This window comes from Falco rusticolus, chromosome 14 (genome assembly GCF_015220075.1).
Source record: "Falco rusticolus isolate bFalRus1 chromosome 14, bFalRus1.pri, whole genome shotgun sequence".
In the NCBI taxonomy this organism is placed as follows: domain Eukaryota; kingdom Metazoa; phylum Chordata; class Aves; order Falconiformes; family Falconidae; genus Falco; species Falco rusticolus.
Window position 1 is genome coordinate 17,548,691 of NC_051200.1, and position 18,033 is coordinate 17,566,723.

At 35.4% G+C, this 18,033-nt stretch overlaps 1 protein-coding gene across 3 annotated transcripts in view; it reads right to left on the minus strand.

The window, feature by feature from the left end:
• DIAPH2 (diaphanous related formin 2) overlaps positions 1-18,033 on the minus strand; it is a 244,533-nt gene that overhangs the window by 58,139 nt on the left and 168,361 nt on the right. For all 3 annotated transcript variants that reach the window (XM_037407809.1, XM_037407808.1, XM_037407807.1), the window contains one exon: positions 10,965-11,060. In XM_037407809.1, the coding sequence (XP_037263706.1) occupies positions 10,965-11,060 (96 nt within the window). The remainder of the gene's footprint in view (positions 1-10,964; positions 11,061-18,033) is intronic.

Below are 18,033 nucleotides of genomic sequence, written 5' to 3' on the forward strand. Positions count from 1 at the left end.
CTCCCTGAAATTTAAACTTGCCTGCAGCACAACAGTAGGAAATGTAATCTGACAAACTGGATAGTCATGCAAAGTCAGACCTGTAGTCTTTTAAGTCCAATATATTATGAAAATGGCCAAGATGCTTTGTAGAAAGATGAAAAAAAATAGTACAAAACTACCCAACAACTTGCCAATACAGAAAATATCCTACAATTATCTTCTCAAAAATTCCTAGAAGCATAAAAGTAATCAAATTAAGGACGAGCTGATATTACAAAATCTGTACCCCAAAATTGGTAAAAGTTTCCACTTGTAATAAGCTATAAAGATCAAAGCATCTTTTTTTGGTAGCATGCCTCTAATTAACTTCATAATAATAGCAAAAGTTTAAGCACAGAAAAAAGTAACATGGATCATACAAAGTCTTATCTATAACTCTAATTAAGACTAGTTTGCTTCCTCAGCTAAACTATTCTACTTTTTCATAGGCAAATTCTTCTGTTTCATGATATTTTCTGTTGTCTATCATTGACTTTGATTCTTTGATCTTTTATTTGCAATGGTACTCTCCAGTTCAGTAGCTTAAATCATTCATTACAGTACACTAAAAATACATTAAAAATTGCTCTTTTGCATTAAAATCTTAACAGGAACACTGAAACCCAAATAGTATCATAGAACTTACCATACATTTCCATCAGAAATTATTGTTTGTTTAGAAACAGTCTTCTGTAAAAATTAAGCTAAATAAGAATTACACGTCAGTGAACAGAATAAAATACTGACAGACAAGTGTTCATAAGGAATCAATTAATACACCTAAACTGCTCAGCTCTGCCAGATACTAACCTCCTGAATGCTATGTAGAATAAATGCCTGAAAAGTTTCTTCCCTATTGGTGAAACTTTTGAGAAGAAAAATAGTAATACCCTCAAATTGGTCTCAGCTGACTTATCTAAAAAAGGCATTCAACCAACTGCTGAAGGTGGCCATTACAAAGACATTACCAAACCCACCATGCAATAAATCTCAACAAGGTATGCAAGGAACAAGCTGAACATAAATAAAACAAGATTTCTCTTTCTCTGCAAGAAATAAGCAAGATATTTAAGCTCCAAGGAGATGGAAACATAGTCTGCTCCAGAGAAGAAAAGGATGCAATGTGCAGCAATTGGCCCAGCGTCAGCAGCAAGCACAGCATCCAACAAGTCTCATAACTGCTGCAGTTATACACAAGAGTGCCTATTCCAGGTATTTCTGTCACTCACCCTGACATTTGCCCCTCAGTAAGGACTTTTGCTGGTTAGACTAAGCAAACTCATTATCTAGAATCATTCCTTCAACTGAACAGTAACTCACTCCACCTGTTGTTCTTTTTTTAATATACACAAAGTAACATTTTAGATTTCTTACAAACTTCTTTTTCCCCTTTACACACTGTACTGACAGAATTTTAGGCCGTGCTTCATTAAGAATGCCCTATGTTGCATATGAGCCTTTCCTAAACTGAACATGATGCTGTATTTTCACAGCAACACAGACTATTTTGGCTTGGAATGGACCTTTAAAGGCCAGCTAGTCCCCCCCCTGCAATGAGCAGGGACATCTTCCGCTAGATCAGGTTGCTCAGAGCCTCGTCCAAGGTGACCTTGGAAGTTTCCAGGGATGGGGCATCTACCACCTCTGTGGGCAACCTGTGCCACTGTTTCACCACCCTCACTGTATAAAATGTCTTCTTTACATCAAGTCTGAACCTACCCTGTTTTAATTTGAAGCCATTACCCCTTGTCCTATCGCAACAGGCCATGCTAAAAAGTCTGTCCCCAACTCTGTCCCCCAATTTTTTTTCAACTGTTTGAATGTTTCCCTACATAGCTGAGAACTACACTGTTCTATCCGGTTTGAATATTTCAGTTCTTTTCTATCCAAGTATTTCTGATATTTAATACAAACATGCATTAAAGGTAGGAATACTGCAGAGACATTTTTCTAGTTCCACTGTAATTACAATGCATCATTGCACGCTAAGCCCCAAGAAAACTCATATGCAAATAGAATTTCAGAATTCCTGAAAGATCAGTAAAAAAGAACACTAATTACTTAATGCTTTTTAACTTACCTTCTTGATACACACACAAGATATTATTTTTTTTTAACTTGTTCAGCTATAATAAAATGAAAGAAATGTCTGCTGGGTCTTTAGCAGACAGGTCACTCGGAAGCCAACACAGTTACATTGGGGCAGTGTTTCAGAGCCTCCAAAGATCCTCGCTGGGCTGAGATCAGCACCGGCATTGCCAAACCTAAAGAGCATTTAGACAACTGACTGGTACTTAGCTGGCTTCAGACTAGCTGGTTGTTCAGCCTACTGCTGCCTGCAGTAGACTGGGCTTACGTACAGCTTGTTGCATGAAGAACAGACCCTCTACAGAGTTAAATAAAGGTCTGAGCAAGCTACAAAGTGAAAATGAATCACTGAAATTATTACAAGCTTGGGAAGAAAAAAAAAAAAAAAAAAGCTGTCAGAGCAAGACTGCTCTGTCAGTACCAGTGCTAGGGTAGGCTAGCTTTGAAAGATGGCAGAGCTATGCATTTGTTTACTCATCTGTTAAATGGTAGAAAGGGGAGTAGTGCTCACTTCTGTAAAGAGCTTTCAGATTTTCAGATAAAGACAACACAAAGAATACAGAGTGATATCACCAATACCCTCTTTTAAATCCATCACTTGTTAGACTTCAGAATAAAACACAGCGGGGTGGGGTGGGAATCCATTACAGTGCTATTAACAAACCTTCCCCCAGATACCTTTAAAACACTGAGAACCTACTGCAGTTGAACAATAAAAGACTGTGGTTTCAGGGCAAAAGTACATCAAATACAAATGCTACAAAAATGTATGAACAAGTTGCTGGAGAAAGCGGTTAAAAAAAAAGATGGCACAGTACATTCAAGCATTCAAGTTGCCTTGACTTTTTTTTTTTTCTTTTCTTTGAGAATCAGGGACTTAAGTTGGAAAAGGATATAAAGAAAAGTATTTAAAAAAGCAAAGTAGGTGGGTTACATTGTCAGGTCCACATATAGTGTCCTCCTACTCCTTTCCAACAGGGACTGCTGGTCTCTACCTGTCCCTCTGTCACTGGACACCCCTGGCTTAGATCCTTAGTTTCACCTGTCAGAGATTATTAAATTCAAAACATCAGTAAAAAGAGTTAAGGAAATACACAGCAACTGAGACTCTTGCTTCTCACACAAAGAAATAACTGCGTAACTACTAATATGTGTCTACTGCTAAGATGATATTAGTACTTCGTAACTAAACACTTATTTTGGGTATGCTGAACAGAGAATCTCATTTGGTCCTGACAATGCAACAAGAAAATTAGAATCTCCATGATTTGTTCTGTTATGTCATAACCTGCAGGGTGAATATTGTCTCTGCAGAAAGTAAATTAATTATTACAGTCAAGATGACAACCACTAGTAAAAAACCTGTGACAGCCTCTCTGTGCTGAGGGTAGAGGACTGTCAGTTCTACGCTACGTGCCTCGAACAGGATGGAACAGAAAGCATCCCTATCTGCAAAATAACCGTTTTAACCTAATGTCATTTAAATTAATCTGCTATCAAGTCATACACTGCAACAGTGACTTTCATCTCTTTCCTTTACATTCATTATGTATATATATATTAAAATATTAAAGCCAATGTGCATTACCTCAGTAAACAGTATTGTGGCCAAAAATTTTTGAAATAGAAGCTTTTCACAATAATTGCATGATAACAGTGTCAGCACTGACACAGAAAATTCAAATGTCCAAATGCAAATTAAGTTAGCCTTGCATATCAGTCATTACTACTCATGTAGTTGGGAAAGGAATGCATGAATATCCTTTCTCCGTGTGTAAAAGTAGTTTCTTTAACTTCAGCTACCGCATACAGATGTGGCCAAAACTCTGTGATGCATCTCTAGAAATGTAGGCCTTACCACCTAGCAAGACACATCTCATTACAACAGAACAGTTTTCAGATTCAGTGTGAATTAAAAAATAAAATAAAAAAAATAATTCAGAACTGTGGGTGACTTCCAACTCATACAAAATTCTACCATGTGAACTCGACAGCCTCCTTCAGGATTACTCTTTTTGAGAGGCTGGTTACTACGAACAATTAATTCACTAATTCACAGAAAAACTTCGTTTTAGTTCTAAAAAATCTATTTCACAATGTAGAACATTCAAAAAGGCTTTAGAATTCTAAATGCTTTTAAGAGCTTCAGAAGCAACTGTGCCAGGTCAACTCTCAGAAGAAGAAACTCCATAATATACACTCTGTATGAACTCTATAGATGTTCTGGGTACCTTCAGAGGCCTAGATGAAACAGACAAAAAACCCCCGAATTTTAAAGAAAATAATATAACAGTCAGTTTCAATGTCTGAAGCAACTGGCACAGCCCTGCAACTGGCTGGCATCAGCTCAGATATGACATGACGCAATTTACAAATGTCATGAGGCTGCAGAATAATCCTCAGCACTTGCATGTCATTCTCATCATCACTGAAGGACAAAGTGTTCTTTCTTCAAAAGGAAAGAGGCACTCTGCTACGTCTTAAGTAACAAAAAAATTATAACTTCATATTTGGGATCTTAGGACAATTTGATTAAGTAGCACCAGTGGTGATTTTTTAAAATGCTAAAACTTGAAAAGTGTTCTGACACTTTCAGTGTAAAATTTTACGTACCTCTTTTCCAGAAGAACTTACAGGGAATACTTTTCATACTATGCTGAAATGCATTTTGAAGCACTTCCACTAATAAAAGAAGAGGCACATAACTCTCCTTAGTCTGTGTAAGTTATTAAAGGCTTTGGATGAATGACAAACTCCGATGGCATTACAGTTATAAAGTACCATCTTTTTGAAGGACATTCTTTAGAATGTGTATATGCCATTGCCATTTCATGGCGAATTTTCATTTATTCAGGTAAGATTCTTGTCTCAGAAAAAAACACCCTAAAATAAAATGGCAAGTAACAACTTAGAATTAGACAGAGCAGCAGCAATATATGGAGAGTCTGGAGTTCACAATACCATTGCTCTACATCTGTCTAGTTTACCAAACGTTCATTAAGCCCTTGACACACTCTAAGTCAACATGTGAACAATCTCATGCATACCAAGATCAGACAATCAATTTGAAAAACTAATCAACCTTCAATACTGGCTCCAAAGAAGGATAATTAACACAATAATACGGGTGAAAACAATTATTCAGACATATATACTTCTTGATTTTTTGTCTTTATGTCCTTACTGAGGTATAATCAGAGCCTCTTCATTCCCTGCACGCTGAAGAGTGCTGTCCATCTAAAAACCTGAAGAATCGAGTCTAAGCAGGCTGGAGGTTAAAAGCTGCATTAGTTCCTTTTTCCCCTCCTTGTTTCACCACTTCTCCTTCACCTTGTTCGTTAGTAGAATGCCTCTGAAATGCCAAGTAAATGCCTCTGCATACCACAGCTGTTGCTTTCATGTTAAGCCACCAGAATAATATATTATCTAATATTACTCCTTTAATTACAAAACCATAAGCTAAAATGCATACACAGTAAAAACAGATTACAACACAAATACCTGTTTTTAAATAGCTTTGGGACTGTTTATGGAGCTCTCTGGACTAAGGTAATTTGCTAAATCTTGATTTGAATGGTGCTATAAATAGATTTTTCCTTATACTACCCATACTTATATTTAGAAATAAAAGCAAACTTAAATCTCACGATAATGCCTCGATGGCAAAACCAGTAAGTGTATTATTGGTGATCCTTGTTTAGCTCTTGCTATTATAGTTGTGATAATTCTGAAGCACTTAGACCACATGTGTCTCATTAGTCCACGAGTCCTGACTGTAAGCAAAAAAACTCTATTATATAACTGAGGCGGCAAACATGCTTTTACATACTCGGCTTCTCAAAGTAAAATAACCAAAAAATTAAGAGATGGTAACTGAACATAAAATAGGAATACTAGTTCTTTACCATGGGATGCTTAAAAAGATGACCAAATATGTTTAAAATACATACTCTTTTTAAAAAATTCAGACAAGCATTTTTATAGTCTATTATGGATATTTTTAACTACATAACGGATACTTAATGATAAAGACGATGACACACTGTTCAACTGAAAGACAGCAAACAAGGCTATTCAAAACACCATTTTAGTGAAGCACAAATCATGATCTGTTAAAAATAAAGTTATACCGCATTTTTGGATTTTAACAATGATGAATCTTCTCCTCCATTTACAGACAGATGTAAGCATGTCAAAAATCAGTTTATTTGCTAAACTGCCACATAAAAAATGATTCATAATGCTTTCAGGCAACCAAAACCACTTTGACTCAAGATTTTTTATTTGATTGTGTTTTAGGTAAATATGGATTGTGCGTGCAGAAACCTAACTAACTTTCAAGAATTTATTTCATATAATCAATGCAAAGGTAAACATAGAAGTCAGCCTTTAATGTTAAGCATAGCTACATCTTCAAGCCAAAGACACAAAATTCTTAAAACTTTAACATTTTTATTAGAACTCTGAGGAACTTTGATGCAAGATATTAACCTACAGTTTTTAATTAAAAAAAATTTTAATTAAAGGAAGCATCTGAATGCCATTTGAAAATTATCAAAAGTTATGAAAAAGTAGTAACATACCATTGCCTCAACTTAAGTTCTTACAGAACTTAAACAAGTGGTGGCAGCACTTCAAATGGCTTGCATAACAGATTCAAATTAGATCTTGAAACTAAACAAGGGAGGTTCATTCTTTCTTTTTCCCTCTCAAGGTGGTTTGCCAATATGGAAATAGTAATGACAGTGTAGCAACACAAGGACACAAAATTCAAAAGTTCCTATATTGTAATTACTATGCACCCCACTGTACTGACCTGATTTTGATGCATGGATTAAAAAATAACCCAAACCACATACTAACAGAGCACCTTAAATATTTGATAAATATTTTTACGCTGAGATCTAAAGCAAGAAGAACTTGCATGTATGTTCCTTATAGCTATACCTTCCCAGTAGCAAAAAACTACAGAAATAATAGCACATACTATCACTGCAGTTGCAATAGTTTGGCTGTATAGGAGAGGGCACTAGTTATTAACATTTCTGAAAAAAATAAAATTAAATTCCAAAAAATTTAGCCGCTTACAGAAAGAACCCTAACACAATAGTTAGCTCTGTGCAGAAATTTGCTTAAACTAATATTAGAGAGAAAATATTCCTGAATCAGTCTTCTTTAATAATACCATACCCCAAGGCCAGAAAAAAAGGTCAGGGATAATTGGTGCAACAGTAGTGCTGGACACACATTTTAAACTGTTAACTCTGTCATGAATGCCACCTAATACTGTTTTTCATTATACTCTCATTCCAATATTAGCAAACTTGCAAAAAGCAAGTATATTTTTGGAAGAGGAAGCAACATTTCTAAAACCTGATTTCTAATTATTATTTTATAGCCTCTATAAGCAATCTACTGAAACTACAATCTCTGTACTCAAAAATCCAGTAGCTAGAGACAATACAGACACAGGAATAACCTTAGGAGAGAGAAACCACAGTGAAACTTTTTGCACATTGAAAAGTCTACATAACAAAGAATACATTAGAGTAAAATGGAATGAAAAACTAGGGGAGGAGGAAGGGAATTTTTTATTAGTAACAAAAAGATTTTTACTGAAAATGTCTATAGTTACCATGCAAACCATTGAAGTGTAGCTTTTCATTTACAGGCTTAGTAAACAAATGAAGACAATGCAGTTAAACGTATTTTAAGTTAGTTTCTCCTGTACATCTCAACAGACTTTTTTTGCCCAGTAGGAATACTGTGATATTGAGTAGTCCCCATGGTGTAGGGGTGCCGTTCTAGATGACCCACTCCCTTCCTATCTCCACCTCATACCCTCATTTCTCACTCAACATTTTCAAGACATGACCGTACAAGCACAAACGTATGCTACAAGGTACATCAGTGATGTCTGTACAAAAGGCTAACTGAGTAGGTATCTTTGGTAGACTGACACTTCTGGGGCAGCTGTAGGCCTATAGTAACTGGAGCTCTGTCATTCAAATGAAATGATCATTCCCAGTCCAACTTGCCTAACACTAGCAGTGAACACATGCTGTTACAGAGGTTTTTATTTTGGAAAGTTGTGGGGTTTTTTCCTTTTGAGCTAAACTGATCAAGAATGCTATTAGTAGTGATGGTGCAGTTTGCTCCTTTGAGTTAAATTTACTCTGTGAAACCACCGAAAGACAATATAACAAAAGCCAGATTTTCATCGTCTACTGGTTGTAACCATTGACACAGTTGTAACCTTCCATAGTTTTCATTTTCACCCCAAGCAGATACAAAGAGAATAAACAAGTTTGCAATAAGACAGACCTACAGCACATCCATGAAAATGTACACATGAACTCACTGTATTGCTGAGCATTTTGGGGGGCACTTTCTTGTTTGTGTTTGTTTTTTAGTTTGTTTTTAGGCTTTCTGTAGGGGCTATCTTTTACCAAGTAATTAATAAACCCACAAAGAGTAATCAAGCATCATTTTTTCTCACTAATTTTAAACTACCAGGCACAACTGACAGAAAAAATGAAATCTGTGTCCAAACAGGCAGAAAACAACAATTTTTCTTCTCAAAACTTTTTTTTTATTATTATTTTTTTTCTTCATTTTTCCCCTCTGTGTGTTAAGAATGCATGCTGATCACAGGACAGTGCAGCAAGCTATCAATAAAGTAAGGGGGAAACTCCTACGCTGTGCTCCATGTATAGACAGTACTATACCATTTGCTATATGCTTGTCGAGCACAACCACATGACCCAGCAAGCCCAGAAATCCTCCAGCCTCTTCCTTCCATAGCTTTTATTTACTTTTTCTTTCTTTCACAGAACAAGAGCTGGCGTGCAGTTACCTGGTTACTAAAATCTCACTGGATGAAACTCTCCAGAACACTCAAGAGCCTACTGATGGTACCATGACTAAACTGTCCCTGTCCCTTCCAGTTTATAAGGGGAGATAGGGAATTTTGGAAACCTGGTCCCTGCTTTTTTAATGCTATAGGTCACTGCTTACAGACGTTATAGCCATTTTTTAAAGTGTTTTCTGATTTGTATGTAGACAAATTACTGACTAGATGCCACGTGTGTTCCCAAATCACATGAGAAAAATTATGTAATGGTTTAAATCAGGCACTTAACTGTGAGTAACATATATTGCTTCTAGTCTAAAGTTTTAGCTGCCCACTGAGAACTTCACATAATGGTCTTACCCACTCATGAGAAGACTTATAGTTAGTGAGAGCTTGGAAACAGATTACTTAGACCTTCTCTCACAGCAAGTTCCCCAAACTCAATCAACTCCTTAAAATTTAAATTAAATTAAGCATGAACACAATAGAATATCAACTGATACAATGAACTTTCAAACACACAGAAGTCACGGTGACTATATGAAACAGAAGAGAAATAAAAGGGATTTTTAACTAGCTCTACCCCTATTGTTGCAGAGGAGTCCCTGGTTTTGGACCTGGGTTCAGTCATCTCATCGGCTTTCTCAGCTGCAGCAGATTTTGTGCAATCACCTCTGGTCCCTGGGAAGCTTTTCTTTGTCACCACTGGGTGACAAATCTCTCCTCAAGCCACAACACAGAGAGACATTCTCTTACAATGATATTTCTCAAGATATGGGAAAAAACACATTTTGATCGAGGAGTTCTTTCAGTTCTGATCTGAGAGCAGAAACAAGCTCAGAATTAAGAATGATACTGGAACTGTAGCAGAATTAATTTCTTAGAATGAATTATGTAACTTGGCAGTCCTGGGTTAATAGTTGGATTTGATGATCTTAAGGATCTTTTCAACCGAAGTGAATCTATGATTCTTTTTACTTTTTCCATAAGATCAGACATATGGCAAATTAAAAATAATTATATACCATCTTTGCTAGCTAGACGAAAGAGCGTAGCAGAATTTGCCCTTAGTCTTCTGTTCCTCTAAGAAAAAAAAATAATCTAAAAATCAGCCAACATGAATCTAACCCTAGCTCATTGTGGATTAGGTAGATGAACATGGCTTATTTATAAAATAAGACGACACCATTTTGCCAAACTTTAGCAGAACATATCCAATATAAGCTTTTGACTTTATTCCAAATAACTATAATATTTCAACTGTAAATTTTTAAGACTGTATTTTTTACTCTAAGACGTGTTTTAAATGAAAAACTGCAAAATGCAGTATACTACCATGAACCTTCATGAAACATAAATGCAGAGTAAATGCAGTTCACAAACTGTATGCAAACGGCGTATCGTAAGCAAAGTGAGCAGACGAAACACTGCAGTCACTTAGCCTTCTCTCAAATTTTCTCAAAACCAGCTTAGCAGGAAGCAGTAATCGTTCAGACTAAACCAAGTACACCAGGCTAAATTCAGTGCCATACTACTGTTACCCTCAAGAAAGAGAAGGTACCTTAATGTAATTTGATTTTTGTGACTACGCATGCTGTAACTTCCAACCAAACCAGAACATATCTAAAACTAGTGCTTGAAAAAGACTATCAGTTATATGCCCAAACTTTTGTTGGTGTAAATAGATAATATTTTTCACAGCACCACCTAGAATAAATTAATTATAGTTTTAAAGATGAAGACAAACATACTTTGTGCAGCAATGTTTTAAATGCCGCTTCAAACACAACAGGAACCCCTGTGATATCTTAGGGCACACAGTTATCTGAAGATACATTTATCAAGTTAAAAATCCTTGATCAGTAAGGGGATGCTGAGTTTTCACAGTAGCTCAATAACCAACAGAAGCTCAATGGTTTTCAGCGAAAACTGCTGGTAAATCTTGGCAGAACAACTTTTGCCCACTGAGTTTATAACTAAAAGTTTTTAGAAACCATCCTACCTTGTCCTCTTGGTGTTCGTTTCCTGCGATCTCTGAATGCTGCTCCTGACTGCAAGGCCTCCAGCAGACTATCCATCACTCCCGTCTCATCACCCTCTGAGAACAGCAGAAAAATAGGATTAATCTCATTGCAATTGAAATCAGCCTTCAGAAAGAAAAAAAAGTGTTGTCAAGTGTACATAACGCTTCCAAATAAGAGACATATACATTTTAATGTAATGGATGCTGTCAGTGCTTCAGGTATCACTGCCTAGTTTGTGTATGATGCTCTATTAAGCAAAATTGATGCCAATCCTACTGTTCTTTCAACTTAGAGATGTTATCTCGTGCATTATTGATGACATCTTCAGCATGCAGATAGACAGCTGCTGGTGAATGACTGCTGTTTCACTGTTAAATTCTTCTAAGACTTTCCTGAAGCAGAAACAGGTCATCTCTTTTTGATTTAATCAATGCACATGGAAAATCTGATGGAAGTGAATGACACAAAGTGAAATACTGTAGTACTGCAAATATTTTATACATTAGCTCCTGTCTTCATGATGCATTAAATCCTTGGAAAAAAAAAATTATCTATACGACATACAAGGATACACCCCCCATATGCTACACATGTAACTGTACACAATGGATGATCTTAAGGTAAAGGCAAGGAAAGAACTGAGGGGAGAATGACACAGGGAAAGCAGGTGGCATAACAATTCTTAAAAACTGAATCCTACTTCTGCTAAATCTTCCTCTTGCTTTTTTTCATATCCAAGCTAACCTGGAGCCTTTAAATTGCTGGACTTTATGGCGCATTATGAAAATCTGCATAGAAAGATGACTGACATTACACATATTTAAGTCTTTAACTGCCTTTGCATTTCAGTCTTTTAATAACAGTTGATAGCAGCATTCAACAGTATGAGAAATAAGAGGTCATAGAACTGCAGTGTTTCAAAACTACTGAATGCCTCTTTTTCTGTTCACACGTCTGTGTTATAACCCAAAACTAAAATACAGACTAGACTCAGCAGGTAGGTGGACATTTTATTCACATCTCTCAGACTTGAAGTTAATGTAAATTTCTCCAAGACAGAGTGGGAAGATAATTACTTTATGCAAAAAGATTTACATTAGAGTAAACCACTTCTGACTCACACAAAGTGTAGGAGGTTAAATGCACATTCAAGCTCACAAATGTTCAAGTTTAAAAGCAGCTTATTAATGCAAAAGGTATTCTGCCCTGGTTCTCTATTACATTTAGATTTATTAGACTAAATCCAGACCTAATATAAGAGGATGCCAATTCTAAAACAGTACCTTGTTTTAATTTCTACATGATGATCACCAGTGTAACTACTTGATAAATGTAAATTATACATCAACATAATTTAAACCACTATGCACAATACACAACACATACATAAAGTTCTCTCCAGTGTAAAAGAGCAAGAGCAGCAAGCAGCAGAAGGCTCTGAAATACCAGTTTTAATTACATTCCAACTAAAACTCTTAAAAAACTAAGCTCCCACAAAATAAAAAAGTAAATTAGCTTCTCTCAATTCACACTCACATATACAAGGCCAGAATCATGTCTAAAGCACACAAAATAATTACTTTTTTCGGTGCTCCTTATCCTACACATGCTTATTCATTGATTTATTGTTGGCTCTGTATTAAATTTACTGTTTAAATCAAAGGTCTGTGAATACACATTGCCCAAACTAATACACATCAAGTTGGTCTGAAATATTTAATGGATGAAACCGTAATACATTGAATTAGTTAACATGTTAGAATATATTATGTGTAGAAAAATTACTGTATCATTCGATCTTCATTTAAAATAAAAACGAGTTGGCAGAGTTTATTCAAAGACTAAAATCCTTCAATACTTTATAAATGTTTATGTAGCCTTCCACTTCTTTTTTTGCTGAGTGTGCTACTCTACCTGCTAATTAGTGCAACTGTTAAACACCCACCCTGGTTTTGGAATATCAAAATATACAATATAAAGACACATAAATTAAGGAAGCTGTAGAACACAGTGATGAGATTTTTAACTCCTCAAATCAGAATTTATGCTAGGTCTGATCTCAGCACTGCATCCTAATTGAAGTTGTCAGGTGATTAAGCAGCAACCAGACAAAGAACTGTGTTTTTAGTTAGCTTTAATTAAAATTCATAAATAAAATGCCACAGATTTCTCAGCTTTTCCTCACAGTTCTTGCTGAGGTACTTCACATATTACTAGCTATCTCTTTGATTTGCCTTTTTTTTTTTAACACTACCTACAAACCTTGTAGACAAATCAGAAACAAAGACAAAAAACACCAGAAATTTTGAAACAGAGGACCTTGTTTCCAACAGAAATTGTCAGTGGAAATGAAATATATAATCCTTACGACTCTTTTAGATATATTCCACTGTACACAAGGATAGAGGATTCAGCTGGAACAAGTAATATTCATCCTCATTCTTTCTTTTCCAAGTTGTTCCCAACCATTGAAGACAGACCAAATGTATGCATTCGAGCAAAAAAATCTGCAAGCTTTGATTAGGCTTAGCAAAGACCCAGAGTCACTACAGGTATTAGACAGAACTCAAAAGGCAAATAAATTCTTAATCATTAATTGATGTGTTAACTACAAGCCTGACTTGTTTTAATTTGGATTTCAGACTAATAATTATTGCAGATTTGGCTTAGCACATGCAGACTGTTTTGAAAATGTGTGCATTATTAGGAGGTTACAGTAAAACTCGTCTTCTTGCAGGTCCCACAATTTAGACCAGTGATAGTCAACAGATTTTGGCCACTTTTAATTATAATAATGAAGACAAAAAATAACCCTCTTCTTCCATAGAACAATGTTATTGCTTCTTATACTGAAGAGTCCCAAGCAAGCTGAGAGGCACAGAGAAAAAAAAATATATATAATGAACAAAGTCACACTTGAGGTGCACAGGCAATCTTAATATCAAGATACCTAAACTTTTTGTATTTTTTTACCAGTTATAGGGAACGGAACAGAAAAGGGAAAATTAAAAGGTAATTACAGTACATGATAACATAAAAGTGTGTTTGAAAGACACTGGCATAAAATCAATCCACTTATAAATGCTGAGGAATAGTCATACCATGCATCTACAAACAAATCCACTGTCTATAAAGGCAATACTCTGGATTTTACACTTTCATTTTATAAATAACAACAGACTTCAGATGAACTGTTCTTAATAAGCATTTAGTATTTGTCGTCAGATTTTTAGGTTAAATGACATTCTAAACATTAGTACTCTGGACTTAGACTGCCAATTTCAAAAAAGGAGACCTTTGGTAAACTAGAAAATAAGAAATTAAATCAGAAACTGACTATTTAAAGGGTGGTAGGTGAGGGGTGAAAGACAGTATTACAAACACAACAGTGACTATTACTACAGATGTATAATAATCTCAACACAGTCAAACTGGGTGAATTCTTCACTGTTAGCACACACAAACAGTACTGCCCCTTGGAACAAACACAAGATAGACAAATGACCACAGGTGAATAATGCCAAATCAGCTAATATAAAGTTTTCTCAGCTGATGTGGAAGCAAACAGCAAATCTCTATGAAATTAACATGCCATCTGAAATAACTCAATAGCTACCATTATTATTTGAGAACCGCAAATGTAGAATTTATTAGAAAAAACAAAACATTAGCTGGGGGTAAAAAAAGTATGATAGCCATCACCTTGTAGTATAAGAGGCCTTTCCAAGACAACAAAACACAAAATCATGGGAGTGTAGTTCTGCCAAAGATATTAGATTAAATTTATGGTTTCTATTAATGCAATGTACTGCACTTCATTTGGCTAGAAAAGTTTTCTGTCTCATTTATCTGGTCTTCAACATTTGATATAATACCTGCCTACTTCGTTAGTGGAAAGTGCAAAAGATGGTTATTATTTAAATATCTGGTTGAATAACAAAAAAAGGTTGTTTATAGACAGGCAGCTTATCACCTTATTGATTATTGTGATTTTTGATTATTATTATATATGATAAGCTTATTGAGAGCTTATCACCTTAATTTGTCTGAAAACCTAATTAGTGGATTTGCTGTAACAACAGATGACATATAAATAAGAAATACTAACATCTTGAAAGATAAGATCAGCATGCATAACATTTGGAATAAGAAACTAAATTAAAATAATAGAAATAGAATAAACGTGTATAACTTAGGTGCAAGCCAGGAGCAATACAAAGAAGTGACCAAAGAAACAATGATGAATTACCAATCTGTGTTTAAAAGTCAGCATATGCCATTTCCCGGAGTAGTGGTATACAAACTTGATTATGGCATTCACAGAAGACAAATCACAACTAGGAAAGCTTTTACAATAACCAGGGGAGTGGATTCTAATAAGAAATGCCTGAGGCAGTACGATTTCTTTAGACTACATAAAGCAGGCACTGAAAAGAGCTATGACAACCTCCTTCTGTGCTTAGAATGTGTAAAGTCCCAAGAGAGAAAACTCATCCCAACAGATAACTTCCCCGAGAGAGGGCTGTTCTGGTACAGCAGCTAACAGGAAAACATTCAGGCTGAGTCAATAGAAGTATCTTTGCAAGCAAAAAATCATGTTGTAGAATGGACTTCCAAACAAGACCGTGGGAATAACAAGTCTAAAGATTTTAAGGTTGAAGGAAAAAATTCTGAAAGGGATTGTATGATATAGCACAGGGAACAGCAGGTGTGTAAGTCACATGATCTTTTCAATCTGGTCTACCTAAAGCATCAATCTGCAACTCCTTATTGACGGCTTATATTTAAAAAGGGTGTGCGATAACATGGGGAACGAGTGTAAGAACCCAGTTATTGGCAGTTTGGCTGCCGCATAAATTACACTGTGAACAACAATGTCTGGCTCATTTGTAGTTGTGAACTAAGTCCTTAGTTTTGAGGCAAGTGTTTTTATTTTCACATGCCTTCTAGTACAGATATGACCTTTGTACTTATGAAGAAAACTGTCCTTCCAAATCAGAATTGTTTGTTTAGGATATTTATCAAGACAAAAATATATTAGAAAGTGTGTGATCAGGTATGACTAGTCTGTCTTAATTTTTCTTTATATAACACACTGAATTCAAAGCTTTACAATTAATTAGCAGTTTAACTCTAATGTAAAGCACTTCCCAAAGAAATAAAGATCAGATGGAAACAAAGCATATAATGTGTTTCCAGAACATTCTTTTTAAACTTGAGCTTTCCAAGGACAGATAACCTGCCTCAGATTCAAGCTGTTCTTTATATTTTATCCATCAGCAAGTGGCATGGGGAGATGGAACAACAATATCAACTTTAAAATTGTAAATATTTAGAAACACGGCAGGAAAAGAAACATTTTCGAAAAAGGTAAAAATAATCTCAGTGTGCCTCTGCATGTGCAATACTATTGCAGGAAAGACTGCAACAGTACCGCAAAATCCTTAAGCCTCCCTTGAAAATATAACATCATGATTTACAAAAATAATCAATACATGAAGGACTAGAAGTTTCAGGCATGCTTTTACACAAGTCCTGTTGTCACCAAATCTCCCTTCTGCTTTGTATGTACATTTAAGTTTTTTAATTATCACCCTCCTCATATGAAATCTCTCTTTGACAAGTACTTGAGATAGGAAATGTTTTAAAATAAAAAATCAAGATGCTTTGCTGTTCTGTATGCCTTATGTTGCTTGTATCCACTCTATAAGAATTTGTGCAAAAACAGTTTAAGCAGTTAACACAGTCCAGAGATAAAGCTCATCAAGCACATGAGGTCTTTTACCCAACACAAGTAAGTATACGGAGCTGACATTTAACCCACCCCTGGAACACAGCAGAGGGATTAAAGTAACTTCATTCTTTAAAATAATTATTTGAAAGAGCCTGCTTTTGCACTCTATGACTAAATCTGACACAGATGTAGAACTAAGATTCCTCAGTTCTACTGCAAGTTCACTAAGTAATTTATTTTTGCATAATCTGTACACTGCTAAATTAACCATGAGGACTGTGTTATAAAGATAGAAAACAAACACTTGAGAATGATGAAGAATGTTTACTCGATCTTATTTTTCACAGAGTAAATGCAATCCTTCACCTGCTTCTGTAGCCATTTTCTCTGTTTCAACAGCATTCCTCTGAAACAGAGAAATCATTTTAACATGGAGATGAAGATAAAATATTTCCCTTTGCTACCACCTGATGAAAAACAACCCTTAGGTTAGATTTAGAGTCCTTTTTGTCGATACTACATTCTTTTATCACTTCCTGACCAATCCCATCTAAACCTCCAAAAGAGACCCCAACATCCACACCTCCTGATATCAAATGCAAAGTAACATTCTTTTCTATTTATTGCTCAGATGATTAAAATGAAAATTGACAAAAAAATATAGGGGAAAAGTATCATTCTGCTAGCCTGAGGAACAATAAAAGCTAAAGCCCAGCTAGAACAACAGGTTTTACTGTCTTGTCTTTTTCAAAAAAATAACTGCTACTAAAATTTCATATTGGAAACTGAAATGTGTTTAGTCTGTTGTAGCTTATGAGACTTTTAAAGTCATTCTTGCAATTAAAAGAGCACTGCTGAAAGATCACCCTAGAAAACGTGGTAGAAAACATAGTTCAGGGAGTAACTTGAACCACGAATGGTAAATGCACATAAATTCAGAGCTCTTTCATAGACTCTCTATAAAGATGGGATTATTTAACTACTTGGGTTGTCTCTGATTCAGTAGGCATTCTTGAACTTGCTTCTGTGGTAGTGGCTGGCTCCAACGATTTCAACTTCATGGGAGTTTTTAGCTTTGCTCCTCTAAAGAATCGTACCAAATGTCCGAAAAAACATGTCCTTAACTTCTTCAAGAAGACAAGTTAAAATTCCCCTAAAGCCAAGCTCACTTCTTATGACCTATTTTCAACAGAAATTTTTAAATATTTAACTTCCTTTTTTACCTTTTTTTTTTTTTTTTGAGTACAAGTATTGAAATATTTGAACTTTCTTTCCCCTCTCCTCATTACGGAACACAAATAATGAGTCGATTT